The sequence below is a fragment of the Ranitomeya imitator genome, chromosome 7 (assembly GCF_032444005.1).
Source record: "Ranitomeya imitator isolate aRanImi1 chromosome 7, aRanImi1.pri, whole genome shotgun sequence".
Classification (NCBI taxonomy): domain Eukaryota; kingdom Metazoa; phylum Chordata; class Amphibia; order Anura; family Dendrobatidae; genus Ranitomeya; species Ranitomeya imitator.
Genome location: NC_091288.1, coordinates 176,803,005 through 176,826,267, shown reverse-complemented (window position 1 = coordinate 176,826,267; position 23,263 = coordinate 176,803,005). Strand labels below are relative to the sequence as shown.

At 41.5% G+C, this 23,263-nt stretch overlaps 1 protein-coding gene across 1 annotated transcript in view; it reads left to right on the top strand.

Moving 5' to 3' along the window:
- The first annotated feature begins 235 nt into the window (after nucleotides 1-235).
- The window catches only part of LOC138645062 (multidrug resistance-associated protein 1-like), a 109,897-nt gene continuing 86,869 nt past the window's right edge, over nucleotides 236-23,263 (top strand). Inside the window, exons 1-6 of the mRNA XM_069734090.1 lie at nucleotides 236-290; nucleotides 8,521-8,826; nucleotides 10,511-10,687; nucleotides 18,619-18,744; nucleotides 22,357-22,494; nucleotides 22,811-22,936. Coding sequence (XP_069590191.1) covers nucleotides 8,785-8,826; nucleotides 10,511-10,687; nucleotides 18,619-18,744; nucleotides 22,357-22,494; nucleotides 22,811-22,936 — 609 coding nt within the window. The 5' untranslated portion in view covers nucleotides 236-290; nucleotides 8,521-8,784. The remainder of the gene's footprint in view (nucleotides 291-8,520; nucleotides 8,827-10,510; nucleotides 10,688-18,618; nucleotides 18,745-22,356; nucleotides 22,495-22,810; nucleotides 22,937-23,263) is intronic.

Genomic DNA, 23,263 nt, shown 5'->3' with positions numbered 1-23,263 from the left:
GTACATGTATTATCCCTTCTCTATACCATATATTTATATACTGCCTCTCCTATATACCGTACTGAGGCAACCCTTGTACAGGGCAGTATCTGTGGCTGTATATTGCCATCTGCCATATCTCCCTCCCTCCTGTATATGGGAACAATATGGCAGCTCCACCCTCCTGTCATGCTGAGCTGTCACCTCCCAGCTCTCACATTTCCCTCTTCTCCCTCCTAGTGAGCAGCTGTATGACTTGTGTAGTAGTGTAATGATAGCTGTGGGGATCCGGTCACGCCGCGCTCCGGACAGTATGTATATCCTTATTATACGTGTTCCTGATGTGTCACTAGTATAATGTCAGCCAGGAGATCGTCCACCTCTGGTGCTGCCACAACCACAACTGCTGTAGATGTAGAGCATTTATTTTATGAGGAAAAGTCTTGGCAGTGAGACGTAATGTCTCACAATGGACCAGTTATTACTTATTATCACATGTGCAAAACTTTCCATGCACAAAAGCGAAATGCGTCAGTCACATCTCACCGCGTGCGCCAAATGTGGCGATGTGCCTTCATGTCGCCGGTGTATGGACCCTTTGGCATACGTGTCACCATACCCTTTGGGGTTTTTTTGTTGTACTTTGTACTTTTAGATATATAGAAGGGCTGTTGACATGTTTTTTTTCAGTCTGTTTGATGGACACGTTTAATCTACATGTTAAAAATGGGTCATCTTAAATCCATCCAAAAGGGAGTAGGTTGGGTGTACATGGGAGTAAACGTGGTGTGGAAGTTTATCTCCTGGTCTAAAAAAAACGTAATTGCAATATGTATTACATAATTAATCCAGATTGTGACAGTGCTAATAGTGTCTGTAAAGCGCTGTGGAATTAATGTGTGTGTGTGTATATGTGTGTATATATATATATATATATGTGTGTGTGTGTATTTTTATATAGTGTATATATAGTGTATATAATGTGTGTGTGTATGTGTGTATATATATATATATATATATATATATATTATATAAAATCTATATACTAGCTGAAGAGCCCGGCGTTGCCTGGGCATAGTAAATATCTGTGGTTAGTTATAGCACCTCACTTCTCTTATTTTCCCATCATGCCTCTCATTTTCCCAATCACATCTCTCATTTTCTCCCTTACACCTCTCATTTTCCCCCTCACTCCTCTTATTTTCCTCCTCACTCCTCTCATTCCCCCCTAACACTTGTCATTTCGACCTCACATCTGTCATTTTCCGATCACTCCACTATTTTTCCTCACTCCTCTCATTTTGCACTCACACCTTTTCATTTTCACCTCACACCTCTCATTTTCCCCTCAGTATATACATGTTTGTCATCTCCCTTATGTATAGTATACACCTGTATGTCATCTCCTGTATATAGTATATACCTGTATGTCATCTCCCCTGTAAATAGTATATACCTGCTGTATGTCATCTCCTCCTGTATATTGTATATACCTATGTGTCATCTCCTCCTGTATATAGTATATACCTGTATGTCATCACTTCTGTATATACTATATACCTGCATGTCATCTCCTCCTATATATAGTATATACCTGTATGTCATCTCCTGTATATAGTATATACCTGTATGTCATCTCCTCCTGTATATAGTATATACATGTGTCATCTCCTGTATATAGTATATATCTGTAAGGGTATGTGTCCACGTTCAGGATTGCATCAGGATTTGGTCAGGATTTTTCATCAGTATTTGTAAGCCAAAACCAGGAGTGGAACAATTAGAGGAAAAGTATAATAGAAACATATGCTCCACTTTTGCATTTATCACCCACTCCTGGTTTTGGCTTACAAATACTGATGAAAAATCCTGACCAAATCCTGATGCAATCCTGAACGTGGACACATACCCTTAGTCATCTCCTCCTGTATATAGTATATACCTGTGTGTCATCTGCTCCTGTATATAGTATATACATGTGTCATCTCCTCCTGTATATAGTATGTACCTGTATGTCATCTCCTCCTGTATATAGTATATACATGTCATCTCCTCCTGTATATAGTATATACCTGTGTGTCATCTGCTCCTGTATATAGCATATATCTGTGTGTCATCTCCTCCTGTATATAATATGTATCTGTATGTCATCTCCTCCTGTATATAGTGTATATGTGTGTGTCATCTCCTCCTGTATATAGTATATACCTGTGTGTCATCTCCTCCTGTATATAGCATATACGTGTGTCATCTCCTCCTGTATATAGTCTATACCTGTGTGTCATCTCCTCCTGTATATAGTATGTACCTGTGTGTCATCTCCTCCTGTATATAGTATGTATCTGTGTGTCATCTCCTCCTGTATATATATATACCTGTGTCATCTCCTCCTGCATATAGTATATACGTGTGTCATCTCCCCTGTATATAGTATATACGTGTCATCTCCTCCTGTATATAGTATATACCTGTGTCATCTCTCCTCTATATAGTATATACCTGTATGTCATCTCCTGTATTAGACCTCGATCACACGTTATTTGCTCAGTATTTTTACCTCAGTATTTGTAAGATAAATTGGCAGCCTGATAAATCTCCAGCCAACAGGAAGCCTTCCCCCTGGCAGTATATATTAGCTCACACATACACATAATAGACAGGTCATGTGACTGACAGCTGCCGTATTTCCTATATGGTACATTTGTTGCTCTTGTAGTTTGTCTGCTTATTAATCAGATTTTTATTTTTGAAGGATAATACCAGACTTGTGTGTGTTTTAGGGTGAGTTTCATGTGTCAAGTTGTGTGTGTTGAGTTGCATGTGGCTACATGCATGTAGCGACTTTTGTGAGATGAGTTTTGTGTGGCGACATGCGTGTAGCAACTTTTTGTGTGGCGAGTTGCATGTGACAGGTTAGTGTAGAAAGTTTTGCGAGTATTGCGCGTGGTGAGTTTTATGTGTGGTGCGTTTTGAGTATGTGCAAGTTTTGTGTGAGGAAACTTTTGCATGTGTTGCAAATTTTGTGTATGTGGCAATTTTTCCGCGTGTGCAAGTTTTGCATGTGGCGAGTTTTCCATGAGGTGAGTTTTGCACGTGTGGCGAGTTTTGCGTGAGCCTAGTTTTGCATGTGGTGAATTTTGCGCATGGCGAGTTTTGAGCGGCGACTTTTGTGTTTTGACTTTTATGTGGCGAGGTTGGTGTTTGTGTGGTGAAATGTGTGCTGAGGGTGGTATATGTGTTCAAGCACGTGGTAGTGTGTGGCGCATTTTGTGTGTGTGTTCATATCCCCGTGTGTGGTGAGTATCCCATGTTGGGGCCCACCACGTAGTATATTGCCCAGTTACGTAGTATATTGCCCAGCTATGTAGTATATTGCCCAGCTACGTAGTATATTGCCCAATGACGTAGTATATTGCCCAGCCACTTAGTATATTGCCCAGCCACGTAGTATATTGCCCAACCACGTAGTATATTGTCCAGTGACGTAGTATATTGCCCAGCTACGTAGTATATTGCCCAGCCACGTAGTATATTGCCCAGCTACGTAGTATATTGCCCAGCGACGTAGTATAATGCCCAGCGACGTAGTATAATGCCCAGTGACGTAGTATATTGCCCAGCCACGTAGTATAATGCCCAGCCACATAGTACATTGCCCAGTCATGTAGTATATTGCCCAACCACGTAGTATATTGCCCAGTGACGTAGTATAATGCCCAGCCATGTAGTATATTGCCCAGTCACGTAGTATATTGCCTAGCCACGTAGTACATGCCCAGTCATGTAGTATATTGCCCAGTCACGTAGTATATTGCCCAGTGACGTCATGGCAGGTCCTTGTCATGCAGGGCCTGTGATGATGTCGCGGTCACATGACCGTGACGTCATGGCAGGTCCTTCTGCCACCGGAACCTGCAACGGAAGATGGCAGCCGGCGCGAGCTGCTACGGAGGGTGAGTATAGCAGGTTTTTTTATTTTTTATTATTTTAACATTACATTTTTACTATTGATGCCGCATAGGCAGCGTCAATAGTAAAAAGTTGGGGACACACAGGGTTAATAGCGGCTGTAACGGAGTGCGTTACCCGTGGCATAACGCGGTCTGTTACCGCCGTCATTAACCCTGTGTGAGCGATGACCGGAGGGGAGAATGCGGGCGATAGGCACAGACTGCGGGGAGTAAGGAGCGGCCATTTTCTTCCGGACTGTGCTCGTCGCTGATTGGACGTGGCTGCCATGACAGGCAGCTGGCGAGACCAATCAGCGAATGAATAACCGTGACAGAAGGACGGACAGACACCGATGAGTGGCTTGGTAAATGTAGGCAGACATGTGCCCCGATGCACGTTTCGGAACAAAGTCCGTCAGGGGGGGTGGCGTCCATGTAATGAATGGGGGTTTTAAAAGGACGATGCGGTCAATGAGGGCAGACTGCTCGTCAAATGACGCAAGCGCCGTCAGGAGGAACCCGGCGTCGTGAGCACCAGCGTCACGTCACACGTGATGACCGAGCACAGTCATGTGATCCATCACCATGGCAACGTAAAGACGCTGAAACCCGCCGGCGCCCGGGACGCAGGCACGCATGCGTACCAAGCAGGTCGGCTGTCATCTATGTATATAAGAAGATTCAAAATATTGAACAGGAGGATGTAGGTTGCGAAAAGAGTATGCAAGGTAAAAAAAAAAATAAAAGAAGAAAGTGACAATAAAATATGTATGTGAATAAAAATATTATTATTTTTATTCACATACATATTTTATCATCACTTTCTTTTATTTTTTTGGCCTTGCATACTCTTTTCGCAACCTACATCCTCCTGTTCAATATTTTGAATCTTCTTATATACACACCTGACTGCCAATCTGTTCAGTATGCATGCGTGCCTGCGTCCCGGGCGCCGGCGGGTTGCGGCATGATGCTCCTGCCTGACGCTCGAGCTGCTTCAGGTAGTGTGTAGGACAACTCTGAGATTGGTTGTAGCCCGATTTACTACATGTTTAAGCAACTACTTTAACATTGTTGCTACATTATCGTACTTAATCACCGCCCTTAAAATTCTTGCTAAATTATCATATTATTCTTTTTCACAGTTGTTACTATGACCTCATTGGATGCCTGCGTGAATAGTTATCTTTGTGAATAGTGTCTTATACAAGCCTTACCTGTGTGCATTTTTGCTACTAGGCAGCCAACCCCTCTAATGTTTGGGCGAGTGGGTGATTGCTCTCATCAGTAGCACCTGTGCTGCTTTAGCATTTATTATCGGGGCCTGCTGCACCCTGCGAGTGCGTTTGTCATTTGACAAGGTTTTGGTGAGTCTGCTCTTCATGTTGTGTTTGCCTGCCTTTAACTATTAAGCATATGCTTTTTTACTGAACAAACTGTCACGCATGGTACATACACATACCTTCTGATTCCAGGTACTATCATTTTACTATGTAAACTTGGCTTTCAGCATATTTATTGAAACTTGCCCAATAGTGCACCTGATATTATCAGTAGATTGGTACTTATTTTTTGTGCTCTATACCTTTATCTTAGGTGCTTTTTGCCAGTGCTGCATGTTATTTATTGGCGGGTGTCGGATATAATTTTTATGCACAGGACATTCATCTTTTTGGTACATAGTGTACATTTATTTAATTATTTATTATTTTCTATATAGCACATAGGTATTTTGACACCCGCTATATTGTGCATTCTCTGTGACAAGTTTTCTCCGTCTTTTGCATAGACTTGTTTATATATTATTGTGTCTAGTTGTTCATTTTTTGTATATTGGTTTGTGGCTTTTAGGCGGATACACACTGTGTGTGACCAGTACCGATTTGCCAATTTCTCTTCCCTTTTTTGTTCATAGCATTAATAAACAATCTTTTTGTATTCTACATTTGTGTTATTGATTTGACCTCGTAGTTCGGTGTGCTTTCTCGTCTGCTATTCCTTTATTGCCGAATGGTCTGCCATTCTTTCCTCAGCAAGCTGTGTAATATACTCCAGCATACATATATATGGGATATTTACTGTTTTCAGTTGCTTTATATTGCTTGTTAAGTGTGTAACTCTTTATATCACTTTAGAAGCAGTAGTGTATGGTGAGACATGGAGCCTGAAAGTCAAAGTTCAAAACATTGTTACCGTTTTGCTCATCCGTGTAGCATGACGGCTTTCTCTGCTCATATCTTATCTGAAAGGTGTTAGTCATCTGTATTCTACTTCCAGCACACTCTCATTCATTCAGGAGTTTAGGCCAGACGATCAGGACTATCTCTCATACATTGCTCTAAGCTATTGTGGGTGTGTGCTCTTTTCCCCCCAGTGTTGCTCCCTGATTATGATTGATCAGCATCATACAGGGAGAAGAAGTACACGCCCCCAGTGAAAACCATCTGATAACACTCACTCGGACTTCACAGAGGTTTACTCATTAGTTGCAAAATACCTTGATTCCTAATACAGTATCTCCACAATGGAGAAGTGAAAAAAATATATATATTTGGCTCTTCAGCCACTATTGCATCTTGTGTCCAGATCAACATGAAAAATTTGGTAAGAGCAGAGCCACTGAACTCAGTGATTAGTTGTAGCGGTGTTGCACACTGTCGATGAAACATCATCACTAAAACTACAACGCAGAGGCAGAGAACCAGCGCTGGATCCAGTTAAGGGGAGTACAATCCGATATTGTTTTCTTATATTAGTGCTATCATTTAGAGACCACTTATTTAAAAGTGGAAAAATCTTTTATCTCCTTTCCAACATCGGGTGTAATAGTATGCTACGTTGGACTTCCTCCCTTTAATGTGGGTTTCGGCGCTGAACCCACATCTTTCCCGACACATGTCAGCTGTTTTGAACAGCTGACATGTCCCTCTAACAGTTGTGGGTGGAGTCACGATCCACTCGCTGCTGTTAACTAGTTAAATGACACTGTCAATCTCTGATAGCGGCATTTGCCCGCAGTTGGGCAAAGCATACTGCGCATGCGCAGAAGGCAATTTGAAGGCGCACGCGCGGGAATGTACGCGAACACCGCTATTCACAGAACGGAATGCGTACAGCACGCCGATTTGGGGTGGGGAGAGGGGCCAGAACCAACACCCATTGGACCGGACCGAGGATATTTCCATACAGTGCAGGAGAAATATAAATGGTTCTTATGGGGGATTCATGGGGAGTCGGGGGGTTTCACAAGTAGTTGGGGAATGTATAGCTCATACTCTATTAGATGATATTTTTAGCTGATAGGCAAAAAAACTAGTGACAGGTTCCCTTTAGAGCATGAAAAAAAAATGTTTTTAAAAGTATTATAAAAATAAAAAATATAAAAGTTCAAATCACCCCTCGTTCGCACCATTCAAAATAAAACAATAAAATCAAAATCAAACATACACATATTTGGTATCGCCGCGTTCAGAATCGCCCAATCTATCAATGTAAAAAAGAATTAACCTGATCACTAAACGGCATAATGAGAAAAAAAGTTAAAACTCTAGAATTACATTTTTTTGGTAACCTCAATAAAATGATCAAAAGATAGTATCTACACCAAAATGGTATCAGTAAAAACGTCAGCTTGGTGCGCAAAAAATAAGCCCTCACCCAACTCCAAATCACGAAAAATTGAGACGCTACAGGTCTCGGAAAATGGCACCATTTTTTTTTTTTTAACCAAAGTTTGGATTTTTTTTCCACCACTTAAATAAAAAAGAACCTAGACATGTTTGGTGTCTATGAACTTGTAATAACCTGGAGAGTCAAAATGGCAGGTCAGTTTTGCATTTAGTGAACATTGTAAAAAAGAAAAAAAAAACTGTGGAATTTCACTTTTTTTTGCAATTTCACCACACTTGGATTTTTTTTCCCTTTTTCCAGTACACAATATGTTAAAACCAATGGTGTCTTTCAAAAGTACAACTTATCTCGCAAAAAAACAAGCCCTCACATGGCCACTTTGACAAAAAATAAAAAAATTATGGCTCTGGGAAGAAGGGGAGCACAGAACGAAAGCGCAAAAATGGCACGGGGGTTAAGAAGATAGAAGTGGGTTATTATTGCCTGTCTTCTCTATGCTACTATTTCAGGGAAAGTCGCCCACTTTTTTCCAGTCTCTTACAGTATTTGCCATTATGAAATATGATCTTGAAATTAATAAGCGTTATATAGTGGAGTCTATATTATTTTACTTGGATCATTGTACTAATGGACCGAATGGCTTAGTGTCCTTGAAAACCATTCAGCAGGCCAAACAAAAATTATGGATGTGTTTAGCCATTATACATAGGACTATTAAGAACTTTTATTATAAGATTATATTATAATACTTGATAAAATAATGTCCAAAATGCATATAAAAATTGAATTTATATTATACTCCGTATGAGATCAGAAAATGTTAATAAATCCATGAATGTATAGTTTAGTGCAATGGAAAACCCCTGGGGGTGAGGGGCGTCATATAAAGTTTTTCCTTGCCCGCTCTTCCTACATCTGGTACAGTGTTTATCATCCCAATGAATAGTTGTCTCTCTTGCAGGGTGTGATTGGCAGAGCTCGTCTGGTTAATGGACGGAGAAGGAAATGTTACAGATAGATTTGAACAATGAAAGGAAGATCTTGGAATGTTGGAAAGTCTGAAATCGAGGCAGCTTTATAGAAAAGCTCTCCGAGAACTAGAAAACCTCACCTCTCTCAGTCCAAAACATGGTATTTGGTCTCGTGCTCGGTTTTTGGACTCTGTAGAACTTTAGATAACTTCACTTTGGGTGATCTTATAGGTCCTAATATATCTCCTGCCATTATGAAGTGGCTCTGTAAATTCGAAGAGTCTGAAAAATTTTGGGTAAGCTTTTTTTTTATAGATAATATTCAGCTTTTGAAATGCTACATTGTATAAGTTACCTAGGCTTCTTTTATTGTGTTTGTGACAGGGTCTATGTTTGCCTATGGATTTAGGTGATATTCCACTTTTGGTCCCAAAGATTATTTGAGAAAATATTATTGGAACTTGAGTAGAGCCCATTGACCTCTGCAGAAGATCTATTTTATTTTGCCCTTTTTGCATTGCTGATCATCCTGTAGCACCGTACATCCATTTGGCCGTCCTCATTGGCGAGGCTAGCATGTACAGTATAAGGCTGCAAAGACCAATGTTTATGTCCAATTGTCCTTTTTTTTCCTCTTTTTTTTGTGTTGTTCCATTACAAACAAAGGAAATAAGCATGCATAACAAAACTTGTGCAATTGCAATAATTTTCTGGGAGAAATACTTCATTTTCTAGAACAATTTCAAGGGTTCCAACACTTTCGGCCATGACTGTATGTTAGCTGTACTAAGGTGTTTATTACATAGACTTATTTGATTGTTTTTGGAGCTTTTCTATTATATGACTATGTGGCTGTTACAGGGAGTAGTCTTCCCTGGAGATCGTCCATTGTTGGCGACTCTCAATGGGAGCAAAATTCATCAGGAAATGTCTGATTGCTTATAGTATAGCTGCAATATGAAAAAAAGGACAGCTCTCTGTGATTTTTTTGGGGCACCTACACTGTGCTCTTAAGATCACAGTCCTCATAGATGTTAATGGTAGTGTGTTCTTTTGGTGAAATCACCGGTAGAATATGTACATGAAGCACGGACGTCTGAATCAGGCCTAAATCATAGCTTTTCGCAGGCTTGTCTAGAAGTAGGATTCATTCATTGTAATACTTGAATATTGATTAATAGACCGTATTTGTTTAGCTTAAACCATAAAACAAGAGCGAGATAATGACAGGGAGCGAGTGTAATAATCCTTCCCCAGACACAACATACCGCATGTCATTGCTAAGGTGAATGGTTAATTGATAGCTATGTTGTATAGTCAGCAGCTACTCACAAGTCTGGAGCCGGAGATTATGATAAAAGCTGTATTTGGGGAATTTGCAGGCACTATGTGACAGATTTAAGCCTCATTGAAACGTCCGTGTTGCGCGGAAGAGATCTGTCTGTTTTTTTTCCCCGTACACATTATGTTCTATGGGGCTGTTCACATGTCAGATTGTGCTCCACAAAAAATAGACATGTCCGATTTTGATCCAAGTCATGGGTCAACTCCCTCATCCAAGTTAAAAACTCGATCCCTACTCTGATGACGTACTTGTTGCACCCTAGTGCTGGCCATTTTTCACACTAGTCGGATAAGAGAAGTTTGAGAAAATCTCAATCACTTTTTGTGCATTCAAAAATAAAAACTACCGAAACACTAATTTTTGAGGAGTTTTTGGACTTGAAACTCCAAATCGTCATTCAAATCTCAAAACTTTGAGTTTCTCTTCAACATAAAGACTCTGTGTACATTCAGCCTTAAAATGGGCACACTGACCAAACAATGAAAATTTGTCTATTTTTTTTCACAAAGGAGAAAAAAAATTGGATATTCAAATGAAGATTTATACTAGTGATTGACAATCGCCACTAAACGACAATTATTAATGATCTGAACTATCACTAATTGATGTAATATATTAGTTGCTTGTTCTTGCAGGATGTAAACCAGACTTGGCACACAGAGAATCCCGACTTCTCCTGGTGTTTCCATAATACCATCCTTTACTGGATACCCTGTTTTTACCTATTTGCCTGTTCACCATTTTACGTCCTCTACCTACGACGCCATGGACGAGGCTACATCAGGCTGTCTCTTCTCAGCAAGGCAAAGACTGTAAGTACTGTAAATTGTCGTGCAGCCATATGGGGTCATCTACTGCTGGATTTATTCCCCCACCATGAAAGAACTTACACCAGATTTATTATCCGTCTTTGCATATTGTTTTGAAAACTTTCATATATATACGGTATGTATATAAATTTTTGTATGGATCAGAATGTGGGTCCAGAAATAATTCTCCGATAGGTACATCATAAGATTTGACACCCTGCCAGAAGTGTTAATCCAATATAAGCATAAAGTTCATCTCGTGAGATATTTTTCCATGTTTTGTCTGTTCCAGAAGCAATACGTCTTCCTTTTAAGTTTGTACATAAAACCACCTTATCTGCAATATCGTCAGAAAACAAGGAAAGTTCACTTTCAACATCAAAAATTATTGCTTCAATCTCTTGATCAGTCAAACCCTTTGAGGAAGACTGTGCCATTGTTGTTCACTTAGATGTCAGTAAACTACAAAGTTAAAACTAAGATGAAAAAACAGTAATTACAATAACTTGTTACCTGCAACAAAATGACACAAAAACTGATGAATATGAGATAAACATAATACGGGCCAAAAAGGCCAATATAATCAAAATATGTGGTTTTCCAAAAAAGCATTTTTGTAAAGAAATGCCTGTCATATAAAATTATATAAGCAACTGGAAATTACCAAAAACTACAAACCTGAGGAATACCTAGAGTTTCAAAATTCAAAGTTAAGTAATTTTGCAGAAAATAGCAGAAAAGTAATCTAATGGGTCTAAAAGACCCGCTTTATGCATCCTAGGGTTAAATAAGAGATCAGATTTGATTATTCAATATTAATATGTTATAGAATTTGTTAAAGTTGTACTTCTTTGTTAAATGTACCTTGGTTTAAGCTATTTTTAGAGAGAACATTTAACTTTTTTGTTTTTACATTACTTTTATACTCAGCGGTTTGTTGATTTAATTAGATCAGTCGTGCATAACTTTGTTTCTCCCTTTGCTTGGTCAACTTTTTTTTGTAGCTATTCTACAGAACGTTGACCGATTATTGTAGCTCTTGCCAACTACACCACGTGTACATCAGTAGGGTTCATGGAGTTGAACTGTGTTTTTTTTTGTTTTTGTTTTTTTTAAGAATGGATGACAATTTTAGAAGACAGGAGAGGGGAAAAAGTGGCCGATAATTGGAGAAGGAAGATGATTTGTATGGTTTAGATATGACACATTTTCTTCTATTTGTATGTACTATTGATTTGTGCAATCTTTGCCCAAAGTACAGTTCCTTTTTCAGCTGGCCATACTCGGCGGTGTTCAGCAGGGTACTATGGGACAGTACAGAAGTTCTCCAATCATGTCATGTATTCATCACATATTACCCTCATATCTCAATTGTTTGAGGAATTTTCATCAAAACCTGCAACGTTTTACATCGGTTTTGTCGTACACCGAGTCATTTATCTTTGGACTGTTCACTATTCCCTCTCATACTAGACTCTAATGTCTGCTCAGTTCTTTCTGCTTGTTGAGATGGTTCTTCTCGGTCAGTGCAGCTTGCTTTGTGACATCTAAGATAGGATCCATTTTTGTTTGAGGAAGGCTCCCTCCTTTCTACTGTCCTGACAGGAGTCCATCGATCACTGTTAATAAGGGGAGGGCGAGATAAATGCCCCCGTAATGATTACAGTGAACTCCTATCTATGAAAAAGAACCTGTCTCCACTTTATGCTGAAATTACGAAGGGCCATGTAGCCAGGTGATAGATCCGCTTTAACCACAGGATTCTCAGTGCCAGCAGAGGTAAAGGGTTAAAAAGACAAACTAGGTAGTAAAGATGTATTCCATGTCGAATGGAAGATGTATTACATGTCATATGGAAAATGTAATTCATTCTCGCAGGGAAGATGTATGATATGTGTAAAGTGCTACAGAGCAGTAGTCGCAACCAAGCTCCTGTACGGTTTCGCTCTGGCCCTCTAGAGACAAATGTTGTCCCAGTTCCAGTGTGCTGTAGGGTGTGGGGCGTATGACACTCACTTGTAGGCCGCAGGCCTTCGCTGCCTCCAGGTCTCTGCCCTCAGGATCTGCCGGGACACCAAGTTCTTTGTAACAGTAAAACTTTTACTAAGCAGTCCAAGTTCATCAGGTGGGATAAGGCACTGCAATTTGTACTTCCTTCCTTCTTAGCACACTTAAGAACACTGTCTGCCTGAGTCAAGGCCAGACTCCTGATACTTGTGGTGGAGGACATGCTGCTGAACCCCGATTCCAAGCTGTTCTTACAGGTCCTCAGTGGTGTCAGAATGTGTGGGACTAGGAGGTGTTGGAGCCCTGGTTCTACAAGTCGTAGTTGAGCAGCCACGTGGTGGCTTACCTTCTCGAGCTGCATTCCCTGGGGATCTCCCTCTTCTGTTTACAGTCACTGCGACTGCATATAACCCTCGTGGTCTGTCCTCCTTGAGAAACCTGAGGTGGTGTCCTGGCCACAGCATATAGGGCCCATGCGGCAAGGAACCGGCGTTCAGTTAAACTTTATTTCAAGTGACTGCCTTCTGGCTAAATCCATAGTCCTTTACGGAATCATAATGCCGCACGTCCCTTTGAGTTAATCAGTGTCTGATTTTGCTGCCTCCATTGAGTTGCAAAGGGGGTTGTACCAAAGGAAGAAGTGGAAACAATTGGATCACCCATGACACCCATTGGGCCTTCTTGGGGTCTGGGATTGAGGTTTCCTCCACGTACATCTGCAACAGGGGAATGGAGGCCACCACCAGGGCCTTCAATTGCGCCACAGGGCTATGGCCACACTAACATGACTGCCTTTTTCTGAGGCTCACGCTCTAGTTCAGGGACTGGCCAGGAAACTTTGGTCTTAAGGCCCGGTTCTGTGCCCTGAAGTTTCTGAACAGGCTCTGCCAGGTCCATCAGCAGCTGCAGTCCTCCCTGCCGCATCTCCTGCTTCATCTTTTATTGCCATTAAGCCTGTCCTGGCCCACCACGAAGCGCAGCATTGTTGAATCTCTCCATATCATCTGGCTCTTCTCCTCTCTCTTACCAACAGTGGTGGTGGTCTATTTGCCTCAGGATGTACTCTTCCGGAACACCCGCTCTTCCCTGGGTAGTGCTACTTCCACTTTTCCTGATGGTTTTGCGGCAGTCTCTGCCTGTTCTCCATTGACTTGCTGCAGCAGGTGTTTTTTTTTTTCTTTTGTCTTGCCCATTGGAGGCGGGCTTTACTCACAATTGGCCTTCCTCTCTGGACAAGTCTCACTGGGCTTGATGGATTTTCGTGCTGTTTCTCTTTAGGTAGACCTACGATGGGCAGGTCAATCTAGCCATTTTGCGCCACTCAAAACCATCTTGTCATTGGTGTTTGTCGCCATCTTTGTTTTCACTGAATCCTTCCCTGCATCTACCAAGTTTTCTTGATGCATAGATTGATCCTGCCAACTACGCCAAATGTAAAGTGCTGCAGAGTGTTAGTCGCAACCAAGCTGCTGTCTGGTTTCGCTCTGGCACTTTACAGATAAGAGGTGTCCCAATGTGCTGTAGGGTATGGGGTGCATCACACTCCCTTGTAGGCCACAGGTGTCCGCTGCCTCCAGGTCTCCATCCTCAGGCTCCACCACACACAATGCTTGGTACATCAAGTTCTTTGTAATAGTCAAACTTTTACTAAGAAGTCCAAGTCCCTCAGGTGGAATAGTGCACAGCAAATTGCACTTCCTTCCTTGTTGGCACAACTTCTCTTCAGTTTTGTCACCCATTTGTCCTGGACTACCTCCAAGCCCGCTGACTCAGTCAGCCTCAGAGATTCGTTTGCCACTCTGGCAGTACACCTGGGACTGTCCACCTACCCCCCACCTAATTCTACATTCACCTATCTCATGATGTCAGAAGACCAGGCCCGCTCCTTGCTGCCTGGCCCAAGCCCCAGGCTCTCGACGCTGCAGAAATATCCCTCAGGAAACTCTGCTTGGCCTACCACTGACACGAATGGTTGCCCCATGCTGCCCCTACAACCCACCGCACCTGACCTTTGCTTTCACTAGGCACTTCACCGTCACTGAATTCTCTCTAACCAGGAAATATGCCCTTTTTATTGACACTAGTGCCCACCCACTGGGCTAGTTCTAGCCTTAACCATTTCCTATTTTATATGCTATACCTATTATCCTTATTCTATATCTTATGCTATACTCACATTATGCATCAGACGCACATTACTTTTACATAAAAATCCGTACGACTGTATTTGCATGGCGAGTCTGTTGTCTTCAGGGGAAGGAACGGCGTAAGACAATCCACATCCCTACTTATGTAGCAGGGAGAAGATATTTTGACATGTTGAATGAAAAATCTATTATTTGTCGTATGAAAAATGTATTACATGTTGTATATATAAGGTTTTACATGTCATATGAAAGATGGATTACTTGTGGTAGGGAAGCTGTATGACACGTGACGGATGTATTATAGGTGACAGGGAAGATTTATTACCTCTGGTAGGGAAGATGTATTACAGGTGATAGGGAGGATTTATTACCTCTGGTAGGGAAGGGAAGATGTATTACAGGTGGCATGTTACTAAATCTGATATATAGGCTTGTGCAGGATACAATCTCTTCGGTCAGTACTGCACCCTACCAGCCATGCCACAGCAACACCCAGGGACACGTCACCAATAAGCCCACCTTATAGCTAGAGAAGTACAAGTATGCGACATATCTAGCATTGGGCAATAACCTGTTTTTATTGCAGCCCTTTTACTTTTACAGCCATTTAACAAAGCTCCATAAAACTGCTCACACAATGCTTTTAACAGGAAGTTTCAAGGACAAGGGTTCTCCTTCTCATAATGGACTTTTTTATAGTTGAGGTCCATCACCCCATAAAAGAATAACTTGCATTTTTGTTATTATTTGTATTCATAACATTGTTGTAGGTTTTATAGAAAGTGGATAGAAGAGCAGGTCATGGAAGGAGCCAGCAGGGTATGGGGCTGATGTCTCTTGAGCTCAGTGTACATATAAAGCTGCTGTAGGAGACTCTTAGGCCGGGTTCACATTGCGTTAACAGCAGCCCGTTCAACACATGCGTTAACAGGCTGCTGTTAACGCAAGGGCCGGTATGTCAGCGCGCTAGCGCAGATAGAGCTATCAGATGCTCTATCTGCGCTAGCAGTGACGGACCCGGAAATGCTGCAGCCCACGTCCCAGGGTCCGTCACTCAATGACGGCACATCGCGCTAGCGATGCGTCCGACAAAGGAATTAATGGCGGCGTTAATGGACTGCGTTACAACGCGTTATGCCACGCTGTAACGTATTCTGTCTAACGGACGCCTAAAACGCAGTGTGAACCCAGCCTTAGGGACTGGTAAGGATCTTGCCCCAGTTAGAGCACAGGTGAATAACAACATAGACACACCTTTATACCAAACACCCTGCTGCGACCATATGATTGATTATAGACCCTACTATAGGCCGTTCATTAACTGCTGAATGGGGCGAGATGAGCGGCTGCCAGACACCTGTGACACCGCTGATCCGAAGACAATCAATAATGTGACTTTATGTATTTATGTTAATTGTTTTTTTGTTTTGTTTTTCCAAAAAGTCTTATGTAAAAAATGCCTTTTTTTTCACAAAATCATGTCAAAAAAGAAAAGCCACAGATTAATGAATGCAAATACATCGAGCAGCTAAGATCTTTCCTGACCCATGCAGTTCCACACAGTGGCTTGTTAGGTCTCATTCACACATCCGATTTTTTACGTACAAGTGCTATGCAATAAATGATAAAATACATGATAATCCCTCTATTAGTGTGCTTATCACGTCTGGAGAGGTTTCTCTATTTCTTAAAATCACTATATACCAGAAAAGCATCCAAATATTTTAATTATAACACTTAAAATCTCTAGTAATCATCCAGGGCGTGGCCTTTTATTATTGTGGTTTTTGTATGTTTAAACTCCTTATTGCTAGAATATGGAAACCTATCAAAACTACGATGAAGCTGTAAATAAACCAGTCTTGTCTAATTACATCCTTCGGGTACATTGCAGACAAATCTATGATATAACGTAATCTACCCCTTTTTTGTGTGTGGTATTTTGCCGGTGAGGATATGTTACTGTATAATAAGGCTGTAACTTACAGGAACATCCAGCTTCAAGGAATAAAATTATTTTTTTATTAGTGAATAGTGTTGGCAAAATCGCCAAGATTATGCCATGCTAATGGTTGCTTAACAAGCAAATTATTACTAACAAATTATCTAGGGATTGTGATTAAAACTTGACTTTTATTTAGTTTAATAAAAAATATTGATAAAAAAAACTTAAGTGGTCTTGTGTTAGTTCTATATTGTATTGAATTCCTGTATTTTAGGGATTGGCTATTAGTCTTAAGCATGTTAATTTAAGGCTATATTATCCTACCTAAATCATGGCCATAGTCCATAAATTTGTATAGCACTAGGAGGATAACTATACAATGGCATATAAAAGTTTGGACACCCCTGGTCAAAGTAACATTTATTGTGAACAGTTAAGCAAGTTATAGGTGAAATTATTTCTAAAAGGCCTAAAGTTAAATTTGACACGTTTGCTTTGTATTTTAGGCAAACAAAAGGAAAAAGTAATTTTTTTACATTTTAAAAATTACAAGAAGGAAAATGAGCAGATGCAAAAGTTTGGGCGCCCTGCATGGTTATTACCTAGTAACAGCCCCTTTTGCAAGTTTCACAGCTTGTAAACGCTTTTTGTAGCCAGACAAGAGTCTCTCAATTCTTGTTTGAGGGATTTTCATCCATCCTACTTTGGAACATTCTTACAGTTCTGTGAGATTCATGTGTCGTCTTGTATGTACTGCGATTTTAAGGTCTAGCCACAGACTTTCAATGGTGTTCAGATCAGGGGACTGTGAGGGCCATTGTAAAACCTTCAGCTTACGCCTTTTGAGGTATTCTATAGTAGATTTTGACGTGTGTTTAGGATCATTATCCATTTTTAGAAGCCATCCTCTTTTCAACTTCAGCTTTTTACAGATGGTGTTATGTTTGCATCAAGAATTTGTTGAATTTCATTGAATCCATTCTTCCCTCCATTCGTGAAAAGTTCCCTGTGCCATTGGCTGCAACACAACCCCAAGCATGATTGATTCATCCCCAATACTTAATGCTTGGTGAGATGTTCTTTTCCTGAAATTCTGTGCCCTTTTTTTCTCCACCCATACCTTTGATCATTCTGGCCAAAGAGTTCTATTTTAACCTCTTCGATCCACAGGACTTGTTTCCAAAATGCATCAGGCTTGTTTAGATGTTCCTTTGCATACTTCTGACGCTGAATTTTTTGGTGAGTACTCAGGAGAGGTTTTCTTCTGATGACTCTTCCATGAAGGTCATATTAGTGCAGGTGTCTCTGAACAGCAGAACAATGTACCACAACTCCAGAGTCTGCCAAATCTTTCTGAAGGTCTTTTGCAGCCAAGCGGGTGTTTTGATTTGCCTCTCTAGCAATCCTATGAGCTGCTCTCACTGAAATTTTGCTTGGTCTTCCAGACCTTATCTTGACCTCCACTGTTCCTGCTAACTGTCATTTCTTGTTATAATCACAATGTTTAGGCCATAGATAAGCTTCATCAAGCCATAAATAGGAAAGGTAACATTCTTGTGTGAATTTCCACAGCTATCACAGTAGTGGACACGGCTTCATAGATTTTTCACACATTAGAAGCCGATTCCACTTTTATATCACTTCTATATTTTAGACCAGCCCTTGCTCCTAAAAATTATCTCATGTCAGTAATAAATCTGGAGCAACCATGATAATTCTGCCCCTACTTCTACTGTAGAGCACTTGTCATATATCTGCCCATATCCATATATTGTTGTGCAAATATAATTTTTCTCTTGTTCATGCTTCTGGGATTTCTATTTTTCTCGTTGCAGTGTCTTTCCGCTTTGTTGGCAATTATCTGCTATACAGAACTTTTCTACACTGTGTGGAATATGACACACAATATTGCTGAGCCTCCAGTTCTCCTCATTAGCCCACTTCTCGTTGGAGCTACTATGGTAAAGGAAATATTTTGACATAATAAATAATCTGCACTGATTTAAAAGTCACTTAGTCCAAGAGAACTTCTCATCCACCACTGGTGGTTCCGTACTGACTCAGTTAGACCCCCACAAGGTCCAAATGTATAGAATATCCAAGATTCCAAGGCACCAGAGAAATTGGGGATAAAACATAACCTTTATTCCATTATTTTATCCTTAAAAATCACATGGTGAAATACAATTGAGGAAGACAAGTGAAGCAACATTTTGGCCCAAAAGTGCCTTTTCCGAGCCAGAAATACAATAATACAATAAAAATTACACCCATGGTTGTAATTTTTATTGTATTTCTGGCTTGAAACTTTGCTTTACCTGTATAGCTTCAATTATATTTCACCATGTGATTTTTAAAGATGGAATAATGGAATAAAGGTTATGTTTTATCCCCATTTTCTCTGGTGCCTCGGAATCTTGGATTTTCTGTGTTAAAAGTCAACTTTGATCATATCTGGTATTAACAGTGATGTTAAATGAAGCAAGTTATACAGTAAGAGGGGTATGTCGTGAATGTATAGTTTATGGCACCTGCATATGCCCTGTCAGAGTAGAGGAGATGTGTATATACATATTAAGGGGGTTCTGACTCGCCACCGATCTACTGTCAGTGCCCCATCCTCAAGAGAGAAGCCCCTCTCATTGGTGGGACCTGTATCTACTGTTCAATTACGGTGTATCCTGTGGATAAGTCATAAATGTGCAAAATGGGAAAACCCTTTTCAATAATTTAATATAAGACTCTTAAATAGAAAGTTTGAGTGGTATTTGTATATTAAAGGATTTATTCAGCCTTTACATATTGATTGTTTATCCTTAGGGCAGGCGCAGACAACCATATGTTCTTCAGCCAAGAAAATCAATGCGTTTATGCTGATCACACTCTGATCACGCTCTGATCGGACCCTGATCACGCTCTGATCGGACCCTGATCACGCTCTGATCCGACCCTGATCACGCTCTGATCGGACCCTGATCACGCTCTGATCGGACCCTGATCACGCTCTGATCGGACCCTGATCACGCTCTGATCGGACCCTGATCACGCTCTGATCGGACCCTGATCACGCTCTGATCGGACCCTGATCACGCTCTGATCGGACCCGGATCACGCTCTGATCGGACCCTGATCACTCTCTGATCGGACCCTAATCACTCTCTGATCGGACCCTGATCACGCTCTGATCGGACCCTGATCACGCTCTGATCGGACCCTGATCACGCTCTGATCGGACCCTGATCACGCTCTGATCGGACCCTGATCACGCTCTGATCGGACCCTGATCACGCTCTGATCCGACCCTGATCACGCTCTGATCCGACCCTGATCACCCTCTGATCCGACCCTGATCACGCTTTGATCCGACCCTGATCACGCTCTGATCCGACCCTGATCACGCTCTGATCGGACCCGGATCACGCTCTGATCGGATCCTGATCACGCTCTGATCGGACCCTGATCACTCTCTGATCGGACCCTGATCACTCTCTGATCGGACCCTGATCACTCTCTGATCGGACCCTGATCACTCTCTGATCGGACCCTGATCACTCTCTGATCGGACCCTGATCACTCTCTGATCGGACCCTGATCAGGCTCTGATCGGACCCTGATCACGCTCTGATCCGACCCTGATCACGCTCTGATCCGACCCTGATCACGCTCTGATCCGACCCTGATCACGCTCTGATCCGACCCTGATCACGCTCTGATCCGACCCTGATCACGCTCTGATCCGACCCTGATCACGCTCTGATCCGACCCTGATCACGCTCTGATCCGACCCTGATCACCCTCTGATCCGACCCTGATCACCCTCTGATCCGACCCTGATCACGCTCTGATCCGACCCTGATCACGCTCTGATCCCACCCTGATCACGCTCTGATCCCACCCTGATCACGCTCTGATCCCACCCTGATCACGCTCTGATCCCACCCTGATCACGCTCTGATCCCACCCTGATCACCCTCTGATCCGACCCTGATCACGCTTTGATCCGACCCTGATCACGCTTTGATCCGACCCTGATCACGCTTTGATCCGACCCTGATCACGCTCTGATCCGACCCTGATCACGCTCTGATCCGACCCTGATCACGCTCTGATCCGACCCTGATCACGCTCTGATCCGACCCTGATCACGCTCTGATCCGACCCTGATCACGCTCTGATCCGACCCTCATCACGCTCTGATCCGACCCTGATCACGCTCTGATCGGACCCTGATCACGCTCTGATCCGATTGTCATCCGATTTTTTTTTTCAGTGTGATCTGTTTTTCTTGCATGTGGAGAAGTAAAAGGAAAAAAAAAAGTTTCTCCACCTTCTCCATCCTGACATTTTGCGAAAATCTGATCGCACTCTCATGTCATCCGAGTGTGGTCCAAATTTTTCAATGGGCCTCATTAAATAAAATTGGTCTGTGTGCGATCCAATGCCTTGACGGATCACACTTGGACCAAAACTATGGTCTTCGGCGCAAGCCTTAGGGTAAGAAATGACTGATAGATCGGTGGTGGTATGATTAGCGGCAGCCCCGCTATCAGTGGTTCATACTTGTCTGTGTTGTACTTTTGACCGGAGGTAGTGTGATAGTCAGACACCCATCAGTCGAATATCGATTCCTTTCGGTAAGGATAAGATATCACTTTTTAAAAGCTGTGTAAACCTTTTAACCGTTCTAGAATATCTAGAGGGTATAGCAAAAAGTAATTAAAGGTAAAGAGACCCATCTATCCATATAAAAGGGGACCCACAACCCCTGTTCAGTCACTCAATCAGCACCTTCCTCACTGAATTCGGTATATGGGCCGTGCCTGTACATGGCCTTCAAGCACCGGATGAGTAAGAGTCCAATCAGACATCTATTTTTCATGGATAGACCTCCTAACCATCAGAGTCTATGGGGCTGTGCACATGTGTATTTTACAGACTGAGAGTCTGCCCAAATATACGGAGACATGTCCGATTTTGATTCCAGTGACTGATCATACTCGCCAATGTAAGTCTCAGGGTCCGTCAGCACTCAGATGCCATCTGTGACCTGTCTGTTTTTCACAGTTGGTATGTTAGGGGATTGCTACTCAGTTTGAGAGCAGAGACCCATCCAATTCCAATGATGTGTCACTTATTGACCTGTTTGCTGCAGTTTTGATAAAATCACAATTTTTTCTGGGGCAGATCTTTTTTCTGAATGCTGAGCTCTGTCTAACCCCACCCACACCACTGATTGACAGCTTTCTGTGTACACTGTGCATAGGCAGAAAGCTGCCAATCAGTGATGGGGGAGGGGTTACACAGAGCTCACAAATATGTAGTAGGTTTACCAGTGATTTTATCAAAACTACAGCAAGCAGTCTGATAAGTGACATATCACTTAAATCAGGGCATCTGCCACTACACTGTGCTTATTTCAGATTCAGTGTCCAGTACCTGGTGACAGAGTTGTTGTTTTTTTAAGGGGAAATGGCCACTGTGGATTGCAAACATTTATAAGCCATAAACTCTTATTTTACCTTTTCATTTTTAATATTTATGCTCATGTTGACCTTTTTGTTTCTGATTTCTAGCTCCTTGCCACATGTCTTATCCAGTATGAGAGGATACGAGGCGTCCGCTCATCAGCTCTCCTGCTGGTCTTCTGGATAGTGACTTTAATTTGTGCAGTTTTCCAGCTGAGAACCAAAATCACAGTCGCCCTTTCCCAGGTAGGGATAAAAGATGGAACACTGATCTGTAGAGATGAAGCGGGAAACTGGACACCTATTGTTTGCTTTTCTATTCCTTTGATAGAAAATATGACCCAGATGTGAACATGGGCTCAAAAGGAGCCATTGTTTTGTGAAATACAGATACATATATTCCATACATTTTGAAAATTATTATTTTTAATATATTAATATATTATATATAATATAATTATAATGTTTGAAAAATAGTTGTCAAACAAATAGACAAAAGTTATTGAATGGAAAATCTTAGTGAAGTCCAATATATTTATTGTTCTTTTTTTTTTTTTTTAAGGCAGTAGAAATGAACCGCCTGCGCTACACCCTGTTTATGCTGTACTTCTTACTGGTGCTGTTCCAGTGCATTCTGTCATTCTTCAACGATCGACCTCCGTTTTTTACCAGTGTAAAAAATGACACGGTATGTCGTCATTGTTGTTTATTTCCACTTTAATTGTCACAATAAAGGAAAGGGTGCACTTTCAGCATTTGTTTTATGCTGGAACTTTGCAGACCTTTTCAGCTGTAACAGTTGCATACATCAGGCCATATGTTCATTGGACCCATTTCTCAAGGTCCAGCTGAATGCTCATTTACCTTTGCTTAGATGTTGTACTTTTTTTTTAATTAATTGAAAGCTTTGCGGAGTGAAAAAAAAAAAAACCTAACTAACCAAGACAGTAGACACGAATACTTGTCAAGCGGGTATGTCTTAAAGGAGGTTGTTATTCATATTATAAAGCTTTCA